Source organism: Patella vulgata, chromosome 3 (genome assembly GCF_932274485.2).
Source record: "Patella vulgata chromosome 3, xgPatVulg1.2, whole genome shotgun sequence".
Taxonomy (NCBI): Eukaryota; Metazoa; Mollusca; class Gastropoda; family Patellidae; genus Patella; species Patella vulgata.
Genome location: NC_065881.2, coordinates 38396053 through 38423302, shown reverse-complemented (window position 1 = coordinate 38423302; position 27250 = coordinate 38396053). Strand labels below are relative to the sequence as shown.

Here is a 27250-nt window from a genome sequence, read left to right as displayed (position 1 = left end):
GTCACAATTCTTATCCAATTTCGACGAAACTTGAAATATAGGTTTATCCCCAAAAGATCTTGGCTGCTTTCGATATTGGCATGTATCGGATCGAAACTTCATGGATTATGGCTCCTGTTTGTACGAAAAATCACGTTTTTAGCTTGTGGACCCTATAGAGGTCACAATTTTTATCCGATTTTGTTGAAACTTGAAATGTAAGTTTATAACGCAAAGATCTCGGTTCCTTTCGATATTCGTGCATATCGGACCGTAACTTCCTGAATTATGGCCCCTGATTGTACGAAAAATCACGTTTTTAGCTTGTGGACCCTATAGAAGTCATAATTTTTATCCGATTTAAAAAAACGTTCTATTATATCACCGTTACACCCTAAGGATGACTGAGTTCGAATTTCGTGAAAATTGGTCCAAAATTGACAGACAAAATGGCCGCCATTCGTTCCCAAATAGTGTAAGAATATGGTATATCAAGGTTGTGGACCCTATAGGGGTCACAATTTTTATCCGATTTTGTTGAAACTTGAAATGTAAGTTTATAACCCAAAGATCTCGGTTCCTTTCGATATTCGTGCATATCGGACCGTAACTTCCTGAATTATGACCCCTGATTGTACGAAAAATCAAGTTTTTAGCTTGTGGACCCTATAGAAGTCATAATTTTTACCCGATTTAAAAAAACGTATTATTATATCACCGTTACAACCCTAGGGACAGACAGACAAAATGGCCGCCATTCGTTCTCAAATAGCGTAAGAAAATGGTATATCAAGGTTGTGGACCCTATAGAGGTCACAATTTTTATCCGATTTTGTTGAAACTTGAAATGTAAGTCTAAAATCCAAAGATCTCGGTTCCTTTCGATATTCGCGCATATCGGACCGTAATTTCCTGAATTATGGCCCCTGATTGTACGAAAAATCACGTTTTTAGCTTGTGGACCCTATAGAGGTCATAATTTTTATCCGATTTAAAAAAAACGTTTTATTATATCACCGTTACACCCTAAGGACGATTGAGTTTGAATTTCATGAAAATCAGCCCAAAATTGACAGACAAAATGGCCGCCGTTCATTCTCAAATAGCGTAAAAATATGGTATATCAAGGTTGTGGACCCTATAGAGGTCACAATTTTTATCCGATTTTGTTGAAACTTGAAATATAAGTTTATAACCCAAAGATCTCGGTTCCTTTCAATATTTGCCCATATCGGACCATAACTTCCTGAATTATGTCCCCTGATTGTACGAAAAATCATGTTTTTAGCTTGTGGACCCATTAGAGGTCATAATTTTTTATCCAATTTAAAAAAACGTATTATTATATTACCATTCCACCCTAAGGACAGTTGAGTTTGAATTTTGTGAAAATCGCCCCAAAATTGACAGACAAAATGGCTGCCGTTCGTTCTCAAATAGCGTAAAAATATGGTATATCAAGGTTGTGGACCCTATAGAGGTCACAATTTTTATCCGATTTTGTTGAAACTTAAAATCTAAGTTTATAACACAAAGATCTCAGTTCCTTTCGATATATGCGCATATCGAATTTTAATTTCCTGAATTATGGCCCTTGATTGTAGGAAAAATCACTTTCTTGTTAGCTTGTTCTCTATCCATCTCTCGAAAATGTGGGCGTATCCTGCCTGGCAGCCGCTGGTTTGGATTACATATTGACAGAAATGTATTTGCTGCATCATCCCTGTTATAATTGAATGTATTATACAATTTCTAGGGCTGGTAGGGGATATTTATTGCTTCAGCAATATTCTTCAAATGCTCGTTTAAATGCTTGTTGAAAATCAGTTAAAGAAATCATGTCATATTAACATTTGCATCATTTTGCTGGTCAAAATTTGTTCTGAAGAATCAAAAATACAATTTTTTTCAAAATGACTTCACTAAAATGCAACATAATTGGTGAAATTGAACCCACTTCCGATGAAAGCAAAATATTTTAATAAGTTTATAGAAATAACTTTTCATCACACCTTATTAACGTGTTAAAATCTGTCACGTTGGATAATTTTAATCTGATTTTGTCGGAATTGATATAGTGCACATGATATAATTTAACTTTTTTTAGCAATGCCACTTTCTTGTGATCGTTTTGTGTACTTTTTGTGTTTTGAGACATAATAACCCAGCTTCTAATTGAGTTAGAACGTCCAGACTTGCTGAAGGTTTAAATTTGGTGAATACCTCCACTATGTTCAATGATGATCATGTTTATAGATATTGGGTTTTATACGCCCACATGGAAATGTGGACGTATATTGCCGTCGCCCCCGTCCGTCTGTCGTCCAAAAGTTGTTATCAGATTGTTTTAAAATTGCTATATGTGGTTTACATTAATGAGATGAAGAAGCCTATCTAATTTCAATAATTTCTGTTCATTACGGCTAGAGTTATGGCCCTTGTTTCACTTTGTTGAACCTTGTGAAGGCTATTACGCCAAAAGTTATCATCCGATCTTTGTGAAATTTATATGCATTATTTAAATTAGTGAAAGGAAGAAGCCTTTTGAATTTCAACAATTTCCATTTATTACGTCTAGAGTTATGGCCCTTGTTTCACTTTATTGAACCTTGTCAGCTTGTGAATGCTCTAACGCCAAAAGTTATCACCCAATCTTTGTGAAATTTATATGCATGATTTAAATTAGTGAAACGAAGAAGCCTGTTGAATTTCAGCAATTTCCGTTGATTATGTCTAGAGTTGTGGCCCTTGTTTCACTTTATTGAACCTTATGAACGCTCTAACATCAAAAGTTATTTTCCGAACTTTCTGAAATTTATATACATTTTTTAAATTAGTGACATGAAGAAGCCTATTGAATTTCAACAATTTCTGTTTATTATGTCTAGAGTTATGGCCCATGTTTCACTTCATTGAACCATTTGAATGCTCTAACACCAAAAGTTATCACCCAATCTTTGTGAAATTTATATACATGATTTAAATTAGTGAAACAAAGAAGCCTATTGAATTTCAGCAATTTCCGTCAATTACTTCTAGAGTTATCACCCTTGTTACACCTTGGGAACACTCTAACACCAAAAGTTATCTGCTGATCTGTATGAAATTTACATGCGTCATTTAAATTCGTCAAGAGAGGAATCCTATTGAATTTCAGCAATTTCCGTTTATTACTTCTAGAATTATGGCCCTTGTTTCACTTTGTTGCACTTTGTGAACGCTATAACCTCTAAAGTTATCTACCGATCTGTATGAAATTTATATGTCCCATTTAAGTTAGTTAAAAGAACAATCCTATCGAATTTCAGCAATTTCCGTTTATTACGTCTAGAATTATGCTCGTTTCACTTTATTGGACCTTGTGAACGATCTAATGCCGAAAGTTATCATCGGATCTTTTTTTGTAATTTATATGCATTATTTAAATTAGTGAAACCACGAAGCCTATTGAAGTTCAGCAATTTACAATAATTACTTCTAGAGTTATGGCCCTTGTTGCACTTTGTTCAACCATGTTAATGCTCGATTGATGAATGTTATCCTCCAATATGTATGAAATTTATATGCATCATTTAAATTTGTGAAACAGAGGTCTATTGAATTTCAGCAATTTCCATCAATAATTTCTAGAGTTATGGCGATTGTGTACCTTGTGAACGTTTGAATGACAAAAGTGATCATCTGATCTGTATGAAATTTATATGCATTATTCAAATTAGTAAAACGAAAAAGCCTGTCAAATTTCAACAATTTCAGTAGATTACTTCCAGAGTTGAGACCCTTGTTTCAATTTGTAGAACCTTGTGAACCCTCAAACGACAAAATTTATGATCTGATCTGTATGGAAATGTATTGTAAAGGTCCCCAATTAAAGGAATAAATATGCGACGACCCTTTTCGATCGCTCGGACGATTTAGCTGCTGTGGGCGTATGTTTCGTTGCATGGCAACCTATCTTTATCTTATGTTGCAGTACCTAGATTATCTGATCCAGATATATATTATTCTAATAATAATGCTCATTAAAATGTAGTGTTCATCATCAATTATTACACGTCATTTACCCTACATTGGATTCAAATATGAAGTTGGGTTGGGATTTAGGATTCAATGCATTTTACTTTAAATATCACAGCATTATGTATATTGTAGTTCTTTTATGTAATTTGAAATACACACAAACAGTCATTTAGAAAATTCTGTTGTTTGATTATTTTAAAACTAACATTTATAAAATTGTCAACAGAAGTTTTGTGGTCATTAATTCTTTTCATTTTTTCTTTTTTTAAAACAGATTTGACTACCATGGAAATTCTTGAAAAAGACGTCAAATTAATCGAAAGTAGTAATTTAACAGTGGCCATGAGCTCAGTTACAATGGAAATAACGGTAAATGTTATTTATTGTCCCCCGCCTTTCGAAGAAAGCAGGGGACTATTAAAATGGGTTCGTCCGTCTGTCTGTCTGTCCGTCTGTCTGTCCGTCCGTCCGTCCGTCTGTCTGTCTGTCCGTCACACTTTTTGGGACACAATAACTCTCTTCCTAATTGAGCTAGAATGTTCAAACTTGGTGTATGTGTTTATTAGGTCAATGCCTTGATGGAGTTCGAAGATGAGCATTTTCCGCTTAGGGTAAGCAGAGATAAGCAATTTGATTGGTTGATGCTTTGGGACACGATAACTCTCTTCCTAATTGGGCTAGAATGTTCAAACTTGGTGTGTGTGTTGATTAGGTCAATGCCTTGATGGAGTTCGAAGATGAGCATTTTCCGCTTAGGGTAAGCAGAGATAAGCAATTTGATTGGTTGATGCTTTGGGACACGATAACTTTTAATTGAGCTAGAATGTTCAAACTTGGTGTATGTGTTTATTAGGTCAATGCCTTGATGGAGTTCGAAGATGAGCATTTTCCGCTTAGGGTAAGCAGAGATAAGCAATTTGATTGGTTGATACTTTGGGGCACGATAACTCTCTTCCTAATTGAGCTAGAATGTTCAAACTTGGTGTATGTGTTGATTATGTCAATGCCTTGATGGAGTTCGAAGATGAGGATTTTCCGCTTAGGGTAAGCAGAGATAAGCAATTTGATTGGTTGATGCTTTGGGACACGATAACTTTAGTTCTAATTAAGTGAGATTGATGAAACTTGGTGTATAGATTTATTATATGAATACCTTAACTAAGTTCGATAATGAACATTTTTTGCTGAGGGTAAGCAGAGTGATAAGCAATTTGATTGGTAGAAACTTTGGAACACAATAACTCTCCTTCTAATTGAGGTAGAATGTTCAAACTTGGCATAGGTGTCTATTAGGTGAATGTTTAAACTTGATGTATATGTAGATGTTCATTAGGTGAATGTCTTGACTGAGTTCAATAATTAAAATTTCGAGCTGAAGCTAAGCAGAGCTAATCGATTTCATTTGTCGATGGTTTGGGACAAGATAATCTTGATTCTATCTGATAGAGAGTGATGAAACTTAGTGAAAAAAATAAATGTGCGATTAATTAATATGTGTCATCTATTTATTTTGCAATTTCGGCGGGGGACATCAGCCTCACTGTTGGCTTGTTATATATTATAGTGAATTGTAGTTTAATAAATCTGTCCTAAACAGCAGCAATAGGGCAGTAAGAAATAGTACTAAAGTAGTATCAAACCCTGAAAATAGAGGTAAATAGACATAATTGTGAAGTCCAAGAAATTGACGGGACAAAAAAAATAAATGTTAGTTAAGGTATGTAAATGAAATATCGAAGGTAGTAGTCTATTTTAAATATTTGAAACTGATCTAAATCATAATTTGGATACTATGGTGGAACATTGTGTATAAATTCACACAATACATATTACTTGTACATGCCACTCAGTATTAATAGAGATATTAGCATTATTTACTATCACAAAGATTTACTGGGTGACATGGGATTTCTTGGGGAAAATGCCATAATTGTTTATAACGTGCCCTTCTTCAGTCTGCGTGAATTTCAAGCAGCCTGTCAGCTGTCAATTCGGGACGTTCCGGACTGTGACTCGAGCATCCCAGGTCGTCGGCACACAGTTCGAAGAGATCCGTATAGGTTATTCAGGTTCAATCGGCATGCCGACGAATGTTTCCAACAGGTGCTAGGAATATTTTTACGACTGTGAATTCGGGGGAAAATTTGAGGATATTCTTGAGTATTTGTCACAACTGTCGTACAAGAGATAAAAACTATCAAAGTAATATACAAAGACCCACGGTAGCGAGTTTTAATCTCACAGATAATTGATGGGTGATTTCTTGTTAATCTTTTGTGGCTTCAAACCCATCCAGTTTTAATCTCACGGATAATTGATCGGTAAGTGTTTGCTTCACACCCACCGATTGAAGGCCGAATTATACGGTGTCGATTCAATGGAAATCGTATGACAGGACGGCTGATTGATGTCGTAATCCGGAACGTACAGAGGTCGAATTACCCAGAGATTTTTTGGCTGAAGTAATAAGGAAATAAATCGAGACATGAAAATGGTGTCGGATGTAACAGAGTGCCGGAGTGATCAGAGGTCGGATGTGATAGAGTGCACTGTAATTCTATTGATTGAGAAACAGTCTTGGATGACTTATTTACCCCTGTAAGTTCCTGGATTATTGCCCCTGATGAAGATTGGGTTTGAACTTGGTAAAAATTGGACCGAAACTGCTCGACAAAATAATGTAAAAGGTCACAAATTTTGTCCGATTTTGATTAAACTTAATATATGTGTTTATATCCCAAAGATCTCACACTACAAATATGGTATCGTTTAATATGGGTTTTTTAGCGTTGGTTACTATTCATACCGTTTAATTTCAAAACCCCGTTCGATAATTGATAAAAATCGTTGAAGAATAACAAAAATGGTTATATTAGTACTATGGTTTAGATTAATGTCAACGGCTTTTGTTTCTTCGAGATGCGTTTAAAAATGGACTACCCGTGCACTTATCTTTGGCGTTCATTTATTGGACAAGCCGTTGAATTTCCCGAGATGCGTTTAAAAATGGACTTTCCGTTCAATTATCTAGGGCGTTCATTTATTAGACGAGCCGTTGAATTTCCCGAGATACGTTACATCGTGTTTTGCCACGCTTCCAAGGAATTCGCAAGAAGCTAGGGTCGAAATAATATTGTCTATAATTAATTGAAGGAGTTGTAATACAGTAATGCTGCCGCGAAAACGTGTACATGTATAATGTACAGGCCGGTTTGAATAACAACAAAATGAGTTAGGTAATCTCGGGAAAACATTTACCGGCATTCTGTATCGGTTAGGATTTTTATCTAACGCACTGTACATTCATATAACGTCGGCCAAAATGTATGCAACAATGAACAACTTACAATTTTTTAAAATGTATCATTACTTCTTCGTCTATAACTTAGATGTAATCCATCAATTATTGGCTGCTATGAAATCCAAACTTTAAATTATATACGTCATACGATGAGCTTTTACACATTACTTGCAGCTTCAGTTAATCTAAATCAATCATTCATAGAGCACAGTGCCGTAAATCACTCCACTCTGGGTTTGAACCCAATGTCAGTTCTCGGTAATGAACTTTGTTTATGCAAACGCAACACTTGTATTTTCTCACGATTTTAAGCAGTCTCATGTCACATGTTTTGCACGTGTATTCCCTGAACTCTGGCCCTTTAAATACAGATCAAAATTTCAACATTCATCACTTTGGAAAAATGCCACGTCTTACACAAGAAAACAGGAACAGAGCTATTGGCATGCTGGATCAGGGGGCTTCACAGGTAGCCATCGCCAGACACTTTAATGTTCACCCATCGACCACTGCTCGCCTCAGACAATGCTTCCATGCTGCTGGAAGAGTTGCTGATTGACCCCAACCTGGAGTGCCACCTGTAACAACCGCTGCTCAAGATCGCCACATCCGACTACAGCAGGTACTGCTACTGCCAGGGGAACTGTTGGAACACGGCAACGTCAGATCAACCCTCAAACAGTCCGTGGGCGCCTGGCTGCTCTTGGGTTACTCTGCCGTCTACCTTACCAAGGTCAAATCCACTCCACTGGAAGAGTTGCCAATTAACCACGACTTGGAGTTCCACCTGTAACAACCGCTGCTCAAGATTGCCACATCCGACTACAGCATCTGCGCAACAGGTTCCAGTCAGCTACTGCTACTGCCAGGGGAACTGTTGGAACAGTTGCCGATTGACCCCGACCTGGAGCGCCACCTGTAACTACAGCATCTGCGCAACAGGTTCCAGTCAGCTACTGCTACTGCCAGGGGAACTGTTGGAACACAACGTCAGATCAGCCATCAAACAGTTTGAAGGCGCCTGGCTGCTCTTGGGTTACGCTGCCATTGACCTTACCAAGGTCAATTCCATGCCACTGGAAGAGTTGCCGATTGACCCTGACCTGGAGCGCCACCTGTAACAACCGCTGCTCAAGATCACCACATCCGACTACAGCATCTGCGCAACAGGTTCCAGTCAGCTACTGCTACTGCCTGGGGAACTGTTGGAACACGGCAACGTCAGCTAGATCAGCCCTCAAACAGTCCGAAGGCGCCTGGCTGCTCTTGGGTTACACTGCTGTCGACCTCACCAAGGTCAAATCCTTTTGCATCGTCATCGACTTGCCAGACAGCAATGGGCCGCAAATCAGGGGTATCTGCACAACACACCATGACGAAATGTCATCTTCTCGAATGAATCCTGATTCAACCTCAGTTTTCCTGATGGACGTCACCGTATCTACCGACGTTGACATGAACGCTTTGCTCGTAACTGCGCGCTGGAAAGGGATCGTTTCGAGGGAGGTGGCGTCATGGCTTGGGCCGCTATCAACGTCAACTTCCGGTCCCAGTTGGTGGTGGTCCAAGGCAATCTCAACACTCAACATTATGTTGATGCCATCCTTCGTCCGGTGTTGCTTCCATTGCTGGCTCAACATGACGTCCGTCGACAGATAGATTTGCAGCATGACAACGGCCGACCACACACTGCCAGGTTGACAAGAGACTTTCCGATTAATCATCATGTCCGTGTTATGAATTGGCCCGCTATGTCTCCCGACATGAACCCGATCAAACACCTTTGGGATGAACTTGGACGACGTGTTCAAACTCAAGCCGTGCCACCACGAACTGTTGCAGAGTGGGCACAGGCACTCCAAAATCATTGGCAAACAATCCCACAGCGTGTAGTGAGATATCTGTGCCAGTCCATGCCAAGACAACTTCAGGCATGTGTAAGTGCTCGGGGTGGACATACCCGATATTGACTTCAGCTTTGTTTCATGGTTGTCTGACGTTTCGGTTTTGTGCATTTGTACTAGTGAATTTTTTCATGAAATTATCCACAGATGCTTGTTATCTCGATTTGTCAATTGTTATGTACATTTGTTAAAAGTTGTTGTAGTAAATAAACTTTGAATTTGGCATTGCGCTTTTAATGGCTTTGAGTGTATTTATACACTGTGTTTACACCTATATATAATCGTTTCGATTGACTTTAGATTGATACAGAGATTAAGGCCTTGAGACGAACAAGTATATTGATTTTCAATGATTTTTGGTAACTTAAACAGCTAATTCCATGATATTAAATGTTTTGTATACTAAACATTAGCATGGACCAAACAAATTTAATGATTTTCTAATAATTACTTAATGAGTTGTTAATCTTAATTAGATTTTAGTGTATTATAAATGTTTCATTACCGACAAAAGTAAAAATATGCGACAACTCTTGTTGACTGCACGGACGATTAAGTTGGTGTGGGCGTATGTTTCCTTGCCTGGCAACCAATCTTTTAATAAAGACGTAATTGTAAAAAGAAAAGTCAAAATCACAATGGATCTATTTTAGAAAAACTAAAATTTCTTATCGAAACTCAAATAACATTACAGGATGTGCATATTGGTACACACATTACTATGGGTGATCTTGCAAATATTAATGTTAAAAGTTATGTTTAGTTTTAATGATTATTCAATTGTCAGCCCAGAAATAATCTGGTTTTTTTTTAAAAGTGAAAATCAGTTTATGAAATAGAAAAAAACCCCACAGACTTGGTGTTTTGATCCTGCTGTTATCTCAGACTGAAGTTTTGATAATCTTCTGTAATTTACATACAGTAATATATTACATATACATCTATCAGATTCAGATGATCCGAAATATCAAAATACATTAATTTCCACTACATACACAATTAATTTACCAGATATAGTCAGAATTGACGTTTGTATAAAATTTATATCTTAGAAAATGTTTTATGGAAACGTTGACATTAAGAAATTAGAAGCCATTAATAGCTGTATATTTTGATGAGTTTAACATTGTTGGACTATTTTATATTTATCATTCAGTGAAACATATCACAACATCTGCTGATTAATATAAATAATAGATTAGCCTGGCATTTTGATAGAGTCACCTATGTTGTAAACTTGTATTACAAATATATCTTTGGATTAAATCCTTATCAAAACATCAACTGAAATATTGGGAAAATTTAAAGTATATATCGGTTATTTTTTTTGCGATGAAAGTATAGCAATTTTGGTAAATAAATTCTTATTGAGACATTTATTCACATGACAAGCCAATAATCAACTCTCTAGACAAGCGAATGGCAGAGATTTAAAAATTGAACGATAAAATGGATAATCAAAACTTAATCGCAATTGTCCAGACTGTTGATACGATAATAAAAAATCCAAACTACAAACACTCACAACTTCGCTTAGAATAAAGTAATTTGAATATATTTTCAATAATGTTCATATTTCATTATCTATTTTTGAACTATTATAGCAAGAACAACCAGCTTTTTATCTAATTCTTCCATAATATATCTTTAAAATGTTTTGAGAGGAATTTGAAGCACTTTTTTTAGTAGAATTATATTTTAAAATTACACAATTTGTATGCAGAAAGGCATCTTTGAGAAAAGTAAAAAAACGATTTTTATACACCCATATTGAAATGTATCCAAATATATAAAGAAAGAGGAATCCAAAACCATTTGAATAACATAAACTTAGATGGGATCGAAGTCATAATAAACTTAATACAGTGACACTAGTAGTAGGAGAGGTTAAAAACAAAGTCATGGGTATCACAAAACCATCTTTTATAGTATCTAACGTTTCGTAAGTCTAAAAACCTACTTCTTCAGAGAAAACAAGCTACACATTGTCGTCGCCTCCGTCGGTCCAGCATCCATAATTACTTGTGGACGCTCTAGAGGCTAAAGTTAATATCCCTTTGACTTAAGATTTATACACAATGTTTTCAATGATTTCCGTTAATTACTGCCAGAGTTATGGCCCTTGATCACTTTGAAAAATCTTGTGTACGCTCTACAGGCTAAAGTCAATATCCGATTGACTTTAAATTTATACACGGTGTTTAAGGTTGTGAGACAAAACAGCCCAGTGATTTTCAATGATTTCCGATAATTACTACTAGATTTATGGCCCTTTGATCACTTTGAAAAATCTTGTGGACGCTCGAGAGGCTAAAGTTAATATCCGATTGACTTTAAATTTATACACAGTGTTTAAGCTCATGAGACAAAGAAGTCTTTTGGTTTTCAACGATATCCGATAATTAATGTCAGAGTTATGGCCCTTGATCACTTTGAAAAACGTAAATAATTGGAAGGAATGTGTCTTTTAAAAGAAAATTTAAAAAATGAATCCTAGAAAATTATTACGCTTAGAATAATATGAATAATATTAGGACAATTATCAACAGATTCAAACATAGTTTTAAATCAGTTTGATAATTTGTTTATAAGACAACCCAATCAGTGAAACTGGTGTTGCTCGTCAGATGTGAAATGAAAGGATATGAGAATTTATTTTTTTTGGTAGTCATTTATTTCTTTTATATTGGTACATGATATTAAAATTTGTGTTGATATTATTTTTATTTAGTGACTATAAATAATGGTACATGATCATGATGTTACAATCTGTGAACTTGATCATGTATTGGTACAGGATATTTAATCTTGTTATTAACTTTGCAGGATCTATTTGCTAGAGAAAATCTGGAAACTGAGCTAAAGAAATCTGCTGAAATTTTTGGTGCTCAAGTTGTTGTTTTGATGACATTAGGCAAAAGTGATGATGTTACAAACCGTCAGTTAGCATTATATTCAGACAGTCGTATATATAGACAACAGGTTAGTCATTCTAGTTTTTATACGCCCACATTTTCATGTGGACGTATATTGTCGTCGCCCCTGTCCGTCCGTCCACAATTGTTTGTGAACAGTCTACAGGTCACAATTTTTATCCAATTTCAATGAAACGTGAAATATAGGTTTATCACCCTAAGATCTCGGTTCCTTTCGATATTGGCATCTATCACGTTTTTGGCTTGTGAACACTGTAGAGATGTAAGTTTATAACCCAAAGATCTCGGTTCCTTTCGATATTCGCTTATATCAGACCATAACTTCCTGAATTATGGCCCCTGATTGTACGTAAAAACGCGTTTTTTGGCTTGTGGACCCTATAGAGGTCATAATTTTTATTATTATATCACCGTTACACTCTAAGGATGACTGAGTTCGAATTTCGTGAAAATCGGCCAAAAACTGACAGATAAAATGGCTGCCCTTCATTCTCAAATAGCGTAAAAATATGGTATATCAAGGTTGTGGACCCTATAGAGGTCACAATTTTTATCTGATTTTGTTGAAACTTGAAATGTATGTTTATAACACAAAGATCTCGGTTCCTTTCAATATTCGCGCATATCGGACCGTAACTTCATGAATTATGGCCCCTGATTTTACGCAAAAACGCGTTTTTTGGCTTGTGGACCCTATAGAGGTCATATCTTTTATCCGATTTAAAAAAACGTGTTAATATATCACTGTTACACCCTAAGGACGGTTGAATTTGAATTTCGTGAAAATCGGCCCAATACTGACAGACAAAATGGCCGCCGTTCATTCTCAAATAGCGTAAAAATATGATATATCAAGATGGTGGACCCTATAGAGGTCACAATTTTTATCCGATTTTGTTGAAACTTGAAATGTAAGTTTATAACCCAAAGATCTTGGTTCCTTTCGATATTCGCGCATATCGGACCGTACCTTCCTGAATTATGGCCCCTGATTGTACGAAAAATCACGTTTTTAGCTTGTAGACCCTATAGAGGTCATAATTATCATCCGATTTAAAAAATCGTATTATTATATCACCGTTACACCCTAAGGACGACTGAGTTCGAATTTCGTGAAAATCGGCCAAAAACTGACAGATAAAATGGCTGCCCTTCGTTCTCAAATAGCGTAAAAATATGGTATATCAAGGTTGTGGACCCTATAGAGGTTACAATTTTTATCCGATTTTGTTGAAACTTGAAATGTAAGTTTATAACTCAAAGATCTTGGTTCCTTTCGATATTTGCGCATATCGAATTGTAATTTCCTGAATTATGGCCCTTGATTGTAGGAAAAATCACTTTCGTTTTAGCTTGTTTTCTATCCATCTCTCGAAAATGTGGGCGTATCCTGCCTGGCAGCCGCTGGTTATACTAGATGTTGTATGAAATTATTTATTTAAAGGACTGTGCTCGCTTGGTTCTGTTATATATGTTATCTTTAGGTAGGTATATATATATATATATATATATATATATATATATATATATATAAAAAATGATTCTTCCATTTCCTATTAAATATGTTCAATCAATGTTTGCCAGACAGCCAACAATCATTTTCCCTTTTAAATTAATAAAAAAATGAACTTAAAAATGTTCTATATAGATTTTAATTTATATGAACAAATCAGAAAACAGGTTACAGACATGTAATTCGATGCCATCTGCAGCTTGATGTTCGAGGATGGAATGAAACGAGGAGTTGAGGACTAACGAAAAGAAAAATATGGCAGCATAAAATCAATAGAAAATAATGAGAATTTAGATGGAGCATTCGGACCAATGCGCATTTTATTTGGCTTGTTAACTTAAACCAGGCCGGATTGACTTTTGCATGAATCTGTACGTAGTCCCTATAAACCTTTTACAAAAATAAGAATAGATGAAAATTTGTTTACTAGTTGAATAATATTGATTCAATACTGTTAGTTTTGTTTATTAAAATGAATGAATGAACATCCTACATTTCTGCTGCAAGTGACCTAATGAAGACAATTATTAAAATTAAAGCTTATTCTATTTTATATTGTACGGTACACTATATGTGACTATTTAATTGATACAACACCACGATAGTGACAATATCGTCTGCCATGACAGTTCTAGCATATTGATTTTTTATTTTACAAACAAGTTAGTAATACACTTGATTAATTTGAAATAGATGGAATCTGAAAATAAGATCAGAAAAATAATGATGGTGTAAATAGGAAAAAGAAAAATCTCTGTTTTGAAATGTTCTGGTTTCAAATTGTTGTATACAGTAATAAATGAATCCACAGATGTAATAATTATTATTGGCGGCATAGATTTATTTGCAAACTTAAAAAATAAACACAAGTTACTTAACAAAAATCTAGTAAGATATCAATTTCCTGTTCATTATCAGTTCTATATGTTTATTGCTGCAGCAAATATTGGACAATACTGTCAACAGGGGATGCATGTTATATATGGGGGGGGGGGGGGGGGTTACATGGGTGTTTACAGTACTTGATTTTTTAAACTTTAAACAAAGTTTAATTTTGATATTATATAGAATGCTCAAACTTCAGCATACTTTACATTTTCATTTTAAGCCCTAAAATTTCAGAATGCTTCAGAAAATTTGTCTATTCTGAAATTACAATTTTTGTATTTTTTCCGTAATCTATTTATTATACATATATCCTTGATTTGAGTATTTGTGCATAAGTTACCAGACTTAAATCAAAGATATATGTATAATAAATCAAAAGTAAGATGGAAATAATGTTGATTGATTTGTGAGATGACAACCTGTCTTTGTTTTAAATTTTACATCTATAGATAAACCCGGTGTTGAGATAAAACCAATTTTGTGTTCTACAAAGTAATTCAAAATTTAAACTGAAATTGCTGCATGTTCTTTCAAAACAAAAGTTTAATTGTATAGAGCTTGTCACACTACTAATTAAAATAACACTTCAGATTAGATTTAAGTTTGCGTGAAATTTTATGGCTTGTCAATGTTTTATTTTAGGTAATTGTTCGTAAATGTCAGTATGAAATTTAGAATATTTGACATTCAGTAATTATATCTACAGTATATTTCTTTTCAATTCACTTCTAAAATTGAGACCACATTTCACTTTCAATATTTCAATTTTAGCAAAAGTAAGAGTAAACTCTGATGGCTGGTTATACAGTTATTAGATTTGGTATATTATATATACATGTAGGATAAGAAGAACAGAGTTTAACATCTTGGCAAGACAATACTTAGGTCATTTTCAGACTAACAATCCAATTTATTTTTGTTTTATTTTGATTGGCCCACATGCAATGCTAGTTAGGAGAATTTGTCTAAACAGCTGCCTAGACAGTGGCATTTCTGCCAATCTTTATTAAATTCGAACTGTGAACAGTTCTTTTAGATGACTAGACACACTTTTCTCATTACGGTAGTCCCTGAGAGTAGGAACCCAGCTTGAAAAATCCATATAGGTTATAAGCTTCAGTGATAATCATTATTTTTACTTGTATATTTTCAGATAGCGGATGTATTACTGGCTTACAATGATCCCAGTTTAAAACTTGAAGTCAGAGACTCACCTTTTGAAGACATTGTTTCCTATAACCAAGGCAATGTACAGGCATCTAGAAAGAAAGTTTTACCAATAATTAAAGGATTTTTAAATGGAGAACAAACACCAGAAGACAGTAGCAGTCAAGTCCAGTCAGCAATAAATTCTAATGAACGTGTAAGTTCCTCTTCTGTAATTGGTGCCATGGCTGACTCGGGCAAAGGTGAGAGTGATCATGAACAACATATTCTCAGTAATGAAACAATGTCTCCGGAAATGACAGATATATTTGATCCATTTAGCCCTCAGTCAATTACAGCTGAAAATGCTGATAGAGATACAAACCAATCTGATTTATTTCAAGACTTCGATAACATAGGCTCTAAAAACAATCACCCTTCAAACGACTTGTTACAAACTAATGATATCAATAATACGTCAGTGCTAAAAGATCACATCAATAGAGAAACAAGTGGGCCAAATTCTAATAGTAGTCTTGATGTTCATGAGACTGGTAATGACCCCTTTGGTATTGAAGTGACGGTTAATGAGAGTTCATTGTCAGCTAATCAGGTGAACCCAGATAACACCAATAATACCAACCGTTTTGAACCACCAGAAGGAGAAGACATCTTTGAACTAACAGAAGCTGACATGTACAACCAAGGTGCTAATAGTTATATATTTGGAACAGAAAGTCCCATGGAATTTACGTCTGCACCCAATTCTCAACCAGGATCAAGAGTATCAAGTTACCCTGTCACTCCACCTAACAGTTTTCTTGATGCCAGTTTTTTGGGCAAACAGCATGATTTACCAAGTTTTAACAATTCAGAAATGGTGCAGATAATCAAAGCTAAACAAGCTTCTATTGGAGTAAGTTATTCTGAAAATAATGATACAGATGAAAAAGCAGAACCGTATGCGCCAGCAAATAGTTATGCGGGTTCAAGTTTTGATAGTTACCTGAAAGAGACAAATCTTCCAAGCTTTCAGAATACTGATCTTGTTCAAAAAGTTTGTCAAAAGAGGGCGTCTCTGGATATCAGTGCAGCTTCTGGAAGTGATAATCTGAACATTGACCCTTTTCCATTTACACCACACAACAGCTATATGGACAGATCTCTCGATCAGTTTGCACTAAGTCAATTATCTAGTCAAGATCTGTCCAATAGATTGGAGCATGAACAGCAGGATATTGAGGCTGATCAAGATTTACACAGTAACTTTCAAAGCTTTCAAGATTTTGGTATGGATGACATTGCACCAATAGCCTCATCTTCTGCTGCTAGAGTATTTGATCTGGGTTCAAAACAGTCAACCCAATCTGATTTATTGAATATGGGTTACAGTAGATCTGTGTCATCAGATACAGAATCATCAAGAGACATTGATTCACCTGAAGAATCAAGTATAAACCCTATGGCATTACCACCAATGAACCAGAACAATCCATTTTTGCCTGAAGGGCAAGGACATTCCCAGTTTGATAATTCTCAACAAATGTCTTCATATACAGATGATTTCGATCTTGATCCACTGAAGAGTTCTCCACCAACATTGCAAGGTCAAAGTTCATTAGAATTACTGAATGGTTTGATGGATAGTACACAAGGAGAAAATGTGGTTGCCAATCAGCTGGTGGGTGATATTCAGACAAATAGCATTACTTTTGGAGATATGGACAATTTTCTGATGGATAATTCCTCTGGAAACAATAGTACTGTTTTGAACAATGCTTTGTTAGAAAACACTGCAGATGAAAACGTGGTTGCTAGTCAAATAATAACAAATTCAAATTCAACAATCGGTACTTTTGAAAACTTTTTATTAGGAAACCCATCTTGTGAAAATGTCATTGCTGAGCGGATGGCCCAGCAAAATGCAACACATTTAGAAGATGAAATCAAAAAAGTGTCAACAACAGAAAACAAAGACATCTTTGATCCCTTTTCATCTAGTCAATCAGATAAAAACGTACTTATTTTACAAGGCCAGAGTTCTTTAGAGCTTTTGACTGGGCTAACAGAGAATGATTCCTTCGAAAATCAATATCCTACTCAGGATAATATGAACAATATGCTGCTAGAAAGCCCAACTAGTGAAAATATTGTTGCTAGTTCAATAGCTGAACAAATATCAATAGATTCAAACAGAGTTTTAAATCAGTTAGATAATTCGACAATAGACATCCCGATCAGTGAATCTGGTTTTGCTAGTCAGATAAGAGAAGAAATTATAGAAGGTACTAATACCGGAGTTAATTATTTAAATAACTCTTTATTAGAGAGTTCACTAGATGAAAATGTTGTTGCTAGTCAGATGAGGGAAGAAATGGCTGAAGATACCAGTAATGGAGTCAGTTATTTACATAACTCTTTATTAGAGAGTTCACGAGATGAAAATGTTGTTGCTAATCAAATTGAAGCAGAAATGTCAATCGATGCTGATAAAACCACCAATAATGTGAACAACAGATTTTTAGAAAGTGCAAAAGAGAATAATATTGATGCTAGCCATATTGCAGAACAGATGGCAATGGATGCTGATGTTGATACAAACAGTGACTCTTTATTAGATGGTTCATTCAATAAAGATCCAGTCGCTAGTCAGATGTCAGATAAGGTATTGGATGCTAACACAATGCTTGAGGATTTGGATAGTGTATTGGCTAGTGCCTCTAGCAGTGATACTAGCAACATGATGACTTCAGATACTTTTCAGCCTTTCACATCAGGTGAAGAAGAGTTTATAAATAATATTCCTGTCTTTGATCCATTCTCAACTATTAAAAGTGAAGAAAATTTGGTGAGTCCTGATGACAGAATTGAATTTAGTCCATCAAATGAACAATTGAAACCTGTGACTAGTTTATCTTTTAGCCCGTTTACCAGTGAACCAGATAGTGAAAGAGTCCATCCATTTACCAATGTTCAAGAAAATATGTCTGTTCAACAAGAAAAGGATTTTGATCCTTTCAGCACAATAACATCAGATGGTCAAAATCTTGTATCTGGTTTTAATGATAATTTTGAAGATTTTGCCAAAGGAATGAGTTTTGAAAATGCAGGGTTTGAAAGCAACTTTACCAGCGATGAAAAACCTGAAGCAGATTGGTCCATTTCAAATGATGATGATCCTTCTACCCAACCCGAATTGCTGGATAAGAATTATAACAACACAGTCATTGATCCCACAGAACCATTGAACACCGATTTTGTTGAATATGTGCCATCTTTAACATCTTCTGGTAATATCCCTCAAAATTTGGAAACAGCAGACCAAAAAAACGTTGCGATATCTAATGCACCACCTAACATTGAAACAGGAATTTTGAAAGAAAGTAACCACTCATTTGAAGACGTCTTGGATAGACCCATTCTTCAATCTACTCAATTTCAAGATACTGAAAAGTCTGTTGTCCACCAACCAAGCATACAGTCGGACCTATCCACCAGTTTCGAATGTAATGAAGGAAATAGTGAAAGTTTTTCAGATGTGTCATCAGTTGATAATAAGAATACAAAAGATTCTTCAGAACAGTTTCAACCAGAAACGTCTTTGATGGGTGCTAATGTAGCCAGGACATCTGAAAATCTGGAAGGATTAGAAGAAAAGGAGAAAGACCTAGAAAACACATTCACTGGCAAGAGCGAGTTGGATAAAATTAAGACTAGGGAATTAGTTCATCAACCAAGTATTCAGTCAGATCTTTCTACTAGTTTTGAGGACAAGAGTTCTGAGGCTTTTAGTAGTAATGCAGTGTCTCCAGAAGAAGAGAACCCTACTGCAAATCTTGTCAATTTTGAAGATACATCTGATAATTTCCATATGAACCTAGCGGAGACACCATTGCCTGTTAAAGAAAATGTTACAAAGTCAAATGTTATTTCTAATGAAAATGAAATCAGATTTAAAGAACCAGACACCGCAACAATAAGAAGCAGTATGTCTGAAGAAGTTATAGCTTCAAAATCTGTTGGATTTGCAGCATTTTCTAATGATGACAGTAGTGATAACAGTAAGTTTGTAGTTGGTGATACATCAGAAGATGAATTTGAAGGTAAGAAAAATGTTGGATTTTCAACATTTAGCATTGATGAAGATCCTGATAATGTCAAATGTGTTGGGTTTTCTACAGACATATTTGATGATAATGAGTGTGATAACATGGCAAGTCCTGACAAACAAGTAGATCCAGCATTAAATGAAGAAATATTGAAAACATCAAGTGCATTAGTTGAAACAGCCTTCAGGGAAGCAATTGATATAGAAAGAGCACATATACACAAACAGAGTATGAAAAATGAAGTTGAACCTCTTCCTTCTGAAAGTGAATCAGAAGAATTAGAAGGTTCAAGTAATTCAATAAGTAATAATATTGAAGACTCTCCTAATGAAGATGCTGATACCATTGACAATGAAATTGAAGAAAACATTTCAGAGGCTGCTGTCAGTGAAGTAGCTTTTTCATTTGCCAATGAACTTATTAAAGAAGCACTTGATAATTATGATGAGGTTATGGAACCAGTCGTAAACCATGACAAGGAAGAGGAATCAACTCCAAAACGAAATCCACCTTTGGGGATGAAAAATGCAAATAATTCACTGTCTTTGGAAACCGACTACTTACCTGGAATGGACCCATTAAGAGGAAGTTTAGACATATATTCAGCTGCTGATCATTCCACAACCATATCCACAGATGCTCATAGAGAAGTGGCTGAAAGCGTCAGTTTTAGAAAAATAAGTGGTGATGAGTCACCAAGCAAACAAAAAGAACTCCTAGATAAGTTACGAAAAGATGCTGAGGAAAATAAACATGATGAGGAAATGTTGAATGAAGAAAGAAATGATGCAAGTTCAGAATACAGTCAGGAGACATCAGAACAGAGTAGTTCTGATTGGAAAAGTAATGAAAATAGTCTTATTGAAAACATCTCTACTGGGTTTGATTCTAATGAGACAGAAATTTCGGCTGTTCCTCCACATGTAAATATAACAGCACCATCTTCACCAGAGGAACTAGATTTTGAACCTACCAATGAACTCAGACCAGCAGCAGAGAACAAGCTTATGGAAAATAAAATGAATGAAAATGCAATAATACAAACATCCGAACAACCAATAGAACACAATGAGCCTAATCTTGAAAACCAAATTGATTCAGAACCAAAAAGAGTATCAAAAGTTGAAAAAACAATAGTTAAAGTTAGTAATGCTGCAAATGAATCAATATTTGGTAGTGAAATAGATGACTTCAGTAAAGAAACAAGAACCATTGATGACAGTAACAAATCTGCACCTACATCTGAAGATCATAAGTCAGAAGCTGAAGAGGGATGTTTTTCTGATCTCACAGATAAAGAAAAGAAAGAAGTGTATATGACAAGTGCTGGAAGAATTAGTATTTCAGTTGATATGAAAGACAATATTGATAGTGAGGCCGATGATAATAGTCCAACCATTGATCCCAGAAGCGATAGTGAACATCAACAGGTAGGACATTTAGTTAGCCAGACTGGTGTGTTGCTTGAGCATGTGGATGTCGAGTTAGCCATGTTAAATGAGAAACCTTCACCCATTTCACCTTTTGTGCCTCAGGTTTGTCTTCTATGTTAACTTTTTGTGTCACACTGTTTTTCACTGCTTTTAACAAATTTACAGCCAGACGTGATTTTAGCGAAGATTCATAATTACCCCCAATTTGATATCAGACTTTTTATTCGCACACTTTTTCATGTGGACATATATTGTTGTCACCCCTTTCCTTAATGACGTCCGTCCGTCTGTCCGTCCGTTCACATTTTGTTTGTGGACACTACAGGTCACAATTTTTATCCGATTTTGACGAAACTCAAAATATAGGTTTATATCCCAAAGATCTTGGTTCCTTTCAATATTGGCATGTATCGGACCTAACTTCCTGGATTATGGCCCCTGATTGTACGAAAAATCAGGTTTTTTAGCTTGTGGACCCTCTAGAGCAGGGGTGTCAAACATGCGGCCTGCAGGCCAGTTCCAGCCCGCCAAGGGTTTAAATGTGGCCCGTGGAACAAATTTCAACAAACTGACATGTCGATAATTCTTAGAAACTAGCGGTGGAATTCATTTATTATTGTTTTCCGATTTCAGTCTGTCCGTTGACATTTTGTTTGTGGACACTACAGGTCACAATTTTTATCCGATTTTGACGAAACTCAAAATACAGGTTTATATCCCAAAAATCTTGGTTCCTTTCAATGTTGGCATGTATCGGACCTAACTTCCTGGATTATGGCCCCTGATTGTACGAACAATCACATTTTGAGTTTATGAACTATCTAGAGGAGGTCACAATTTTTATCCAATGAAACTTAAGATGTATGTTTATATCCCAAAGATCTCAGTTCTTTTCGATATTCGGAGCGTAACTTCCTGGATTATGGCCCATGATTGTACGAAAAATCAGGTTTTTAGCTTGTGGACCATCTAGAGCAGAGCTGTCAAACATGGGGCCCTCAGGCCAGTTCCGGCCCGCCAAGGGTTTAAATGTGACCCGTGGAACAAATTTCGACAAACTGACATGTCGATAATTCTTAGAAACTAGCGGCGAAAATCATTTATTATTAATTTCCGATTTCAGTAAAACTCTGACTTCTGTACTGTATGTCATAGATATCTAAGTTGTATGTAATACAAGAGAACGTTGTGTTCATTATTATATAGTGATGGTCCGATAATTGGTTTCAACATCGGTAATTGGACGATACTCTGTCATTTTGCCGATACTGGAGTCGCCGATATCTGTTCAAAAGGACTCAGTAAATAACTCTAAAATATCATTTGAGTTGTGAACAATTAAATAATTATTTTGCTTGACACTTTGTACTTATTTTTTAGTTGCCGTGCGCGTGACTATTTAGACATAATACAAGAATCTCATAGAGGCAGTAAAATGAAATAATAAACTGCAAAATTCTTACCGGTCTACTGACATGTCGATAATTCTTAGAAACTAGCGGCGAAAATCATTTATTATTAATTTCCGATTTCAGTAAAACTCTGACTTCTGTACTGTATGTCATAGATATCTAAGTTGTATGTAATACAAGAGAACGTTGTGTTCATTATTATATAGTGATGGTCCGATAATTGGTTTCAACATCGGTAATTGGACGATACTCTGTCATTTTGCCGATACTGGAGTCGCCGATATCTGTTCAAAAGGACTCAGTAAATAACTCTAAAATATCATTTGAGTTGTGAACAATTAAATAATTATTTTGCTTGACACTTTGTACTTATTTTTTAGTTGCCGTGCGCGTGACTATTTAGACATAATACAAGAATCTCATAGAGGCAGTAAAATGAAATAATAAACTGCAAAATTCTTACCGGTCTACGTTATTTTTTTGTCCCCCACCTTTTGAAGAAAGCATGGGACTATTTAAATGGGTTCGTCTGTCTGGAATATGGAATAAGCCCATTGCATGATGATCAAAATGATAGACTTAGGCAATGCAACAGTACGTCGCGGAAGCCTTTCTTCGATCCCATTTCAGTGCATGCTGATATTGTACGTCATCATGCAGTGGACTTATTCCCGTAAATCTACAAACTGGTTGTTCACAGGGAGTAGATCCAGTAAGTTGCCTTTGTGAAAATAGGCCACGTGGCAAATGAAGACAATTCAAACAATTAGCACATTTACAGGTAATTTTGATAACCCTGTAATACTTAACCAACTGATCGCCCAAACTATTCTCTATAAGCACAGAAATGCGAATGATGCCATTCACTTGTCAATATATTCATTATTAGCTATATATTAAAAATAATCACCATTTCTATACACAAGAAACAACTTTGTCACAACTCCATTTGAAAAGCCAATCGACTCTGGGAATTTTGTTACTTTATCTGGTTCCATGCCATATAAGGCATTGCATACTACAGACGTAGTTACTAAGGTTTATTTTTGGCGCGAAAATTGTACAGGATTCATGGACATAAGAAAAACACCTGATAATATGTGGCGTCTGTGATGTATTTTGGTGAGTCATTCAGCTGGAAATAAAATAACTTTGTATAAAGAAGATAAACGATGTTAGACATCATAAACTAACCTTATCACAAACGTTTATCCATCGAATGATTTAAATTCAGATTTCATATCAAGTCAATTAAATGTTGTCTAAACATTAAAATCATAACACCAATCAATAAACAATATGAGTATACTTTATTACAAAAACATCGGTAAACTAATCTAAAATCTAAAATCATAATGCCAATGACAAATGAGTATATTTTATTACAAAAATATTGGTGAACTAATCTAAAATCATAACGTCAATCAACAAACAATACGAGTATACTTTATTACAAAAACATTGGTGAACTAATCTCGGCCGTGATCGGTCTACTAAGCTAAAAAAAATTATAAACAATCAACAAGTAAAACTTATTTATTGCATACAATTAAAGTGTGTACCAGTCAAGTATTAGTTATGGACCAATGGACAAGTTTGCTTATGGACGAGTTAACTGGCACCTTGATCACTGTCGCTGATGTGAAATAGTTAGACTACTAATGTATACATGTACATTGTTCTAAATTATAATGCTATCATAGGAAATGGCAATATGACGCATGTGTTGTGGATGTTTTGCTATGAAAAGAGTGCATTTACTACGATTTTCGTCTTCAGCACCCTTGAAAACCTAAAGATGAAAATATTAATATTAAACGACAAAATAACGAATGATTTAATGGCATGGTTGCTGTGTGATATTGTTTTAGAACATACCGACACCTTTAACTTGCTTTTTCAAAAAACTGCAGATGTCTGTGCATTCAATTCATTTGCAACTAACTGAGAGCTCTCACGACCGCCCTTTTCCATTCTCGGACGTTAAAAATTCACCCATGCCCGATGAATTAATAAATTAAATTCTTGTAATGCAATTATATCCACTGTAAATAGCGTTTGTTTACAGTTATCTATACACTGGTATCGTAACCGTACCATACGAAAAACTCCATAGTATATACAATGGCTATAATAACTCCTTTCAATTAAGGTGTATTGAATATGTAAAATGATAAATATTCGTTGCATCGACACAAAACCATGTTTTTCTTATTCAGGGCCCCCAAAAACCTCTAAAATGATATACTATATATGAAAGAGTATCAAGTATAAGAACTCCAATAATTGCCAGTTTGGTGGCCATTTTGAAAAACAAGATGGAGGATACAGTCCGGTCAACCCCTGATGCTACATATAAAATGACATTGCACCAGACGGTTACAAATATACGGTGAAAAAAAACAAAACAGAATTGTCATTTTGGTCGATATTGTCGGATAAAATTTTACTACTACAAATTATCAAACAAAATGGAGGGTATTATAGGATTGACTCTTATACTGCATATTACATATAAAATGACATTGCACCAGACGGTTACAAATATACAGTGAAAAAAAACAAAACAGAATTGTTATTTTGGTCGATATTGTCGGATAAAATCTTACTACTACAAATTATCAAACAAAATGGCAGGTATTATAGGATTGACTCTCATACTGCATATTACATATAAAATGACATTGCATCAGACGGTTACAAATATACGGTGAAAAAAAAACAACAGAATTGTCATTTTGGTCGATATTGTCGGATAAAATTTTACTACTACAAATTATCAAACAAAATGGCGGGTATTATAGGATTGACTCTTATACTGCATATTTTTTTGATGTAGCACCCCTATAACCCCATACAATGACATTAATAAACACATAACTTGTGAAAACTCGAAAATTTGTCATTTTGGTGTCCGTTTTGAAAAAAAAAGGATGGCGGACATTGTCGGATGAAATTTTTACTACAATTTTCGTCTTGGTATATCAATGTTGTGGACCCTCTAGAGGTCACAATTTTCTTCTGATTTTGATGAAACTTGAAAGGAAAGTTTATAACCCAAAGATCTTGATTCCTTTCGATATTCGCGCATAACAGATTGTAACTTCCTGAATTATGGCCCCTGATTGTACGAAAAATCATGTTTTTAGCTTCACGTCCGGAGGTCACAATTATTATCCGATTTATAAAAACGTTCATATATATCATCGTTACTCCGTAATTTTGGCTGAGATCGAATTTTGTGAAAATCGGACTAAAACTGCTGGACAAAATGGCTGCGCCTCGAATGCAAATAGTGTATAACATCTGGTATATCAAAGTTGTGGACTCTCTAGAGGTCACAATTTTGATCCGATTTTGATGAAACTTGAAATACATCTTGATAACCCAAAGATATTGGTGCCTCTTGATATTAGCACGTACCGGATCATAACTTCCTGAATTATGGCCCCTGATTGTACGAAAAATCGCATTTTTAGCTTGTGATCCCTCTAGAGGTCAGATTATCCAATTTAATAAAACGTTCGAATATATCACCGTTACACCACCATAATTTTGATTAAGTTCGGATTATAAAAAACGTTTAAATACATCACCATTCCACCATAATGAATGTTGAATTCGATTTTCGGGAAAAAAGGAATGAAGCTGCCCGACAAAATGTCTGCTCTTTGTACGCAAATTGTGTAAAATAAAAAGGTTGTGGACCCTCTAGAGGTCACAATTTTTATCCGATTTTGATGAAACTTAAAACCTATCTTTATATCCCAAAGATCTCAGTCCCTTTTGATATTTGCGCATTTCAGGCCATAGCTTTCTGGATTATTGCCCCTGATTGTACATAAAATCCTGTTTGTTTTTAGCTTGTTCTCTATCCATCTCTTTCAAAATGTGGGCGTATCCTGCCTGGCAGCCGCTGGTTTACTTTGCTGAACCTTATGAACACTCCAGGGATCTTAATCGGCTGTTTTTTGTCTGCTTTAGCCGCTTGAAGTTCAATCAAGCCGATTGGTAAAACAATGAACCGGCCACTATGGTATCATAAATCAATCTACTTTCGGCTAAATTACAACGGGTTAATTATTACTTGTTAATTAAATAGTCAATCAACTTACTTGTCGGCATTCGAGTAATTAACACGAGTCACAGTAATTTTGATATTCTGGTAAAAAAACAAAACAAGCTTGCTGATTATTTATAAGTTGCCTTTGAGGAAATAAGCCATGTGACAATCGAAAGAAGAAGATCTCGGCATGGATTCTGCACCTATTTCACACCTTCAACGCTCCGTATGAATTCCATGTGTACCGGTAGATATTAAAATAATAATTGGATCATAATTTAATGGTTTCACTGACCTGTTGAATATAATCCTCAGATAGAACACCGAATACACCGAGAAAGTCGTCATTGATAATATATTATGAATCTCCAATGTCGATGACACGTGACATCGGTTGGAATTAGGTCAGTAACCCAGCGATGCTAGTTTTAGTTTTAAATAGCGTTTACTGTAATGATTTTTTTATTTTATACACATGCTGACAGCGGCTTAATTCTCAAAATGTTGCCGTTATTATTATTGAAAGCTATATGGCATAGTTGTATG

At 35.4% G+C, this 27250-nt stretch overlaps 1 protein-coding gene across 1 annotated transcript in view; it reads left to right on the top strand.

The window, feature by feature from the left end:
- Positions 1–27250, top strand: part of LOC126814436 (protein prune homolog 2) — a 164792-nt gene that overhangs the window by 70425 nt on the left and 67117 nt on the right. Inside the window, exons 7-9 of the mRNA XM_056099899.1 lie at positions 4274–4368; positions 12031–12186; positions 15695–21331. Of these exons, the coding sequence (XP_055955874.1) occupies positions 4274–4368; positions 12031–12186; positions 15695–21331 (5888 nt within the window). The remainder of the gene's footprint in view (positions 1–4273; positions 4369–12030; positions 12187–15694; positions 21332–27250) is intronic.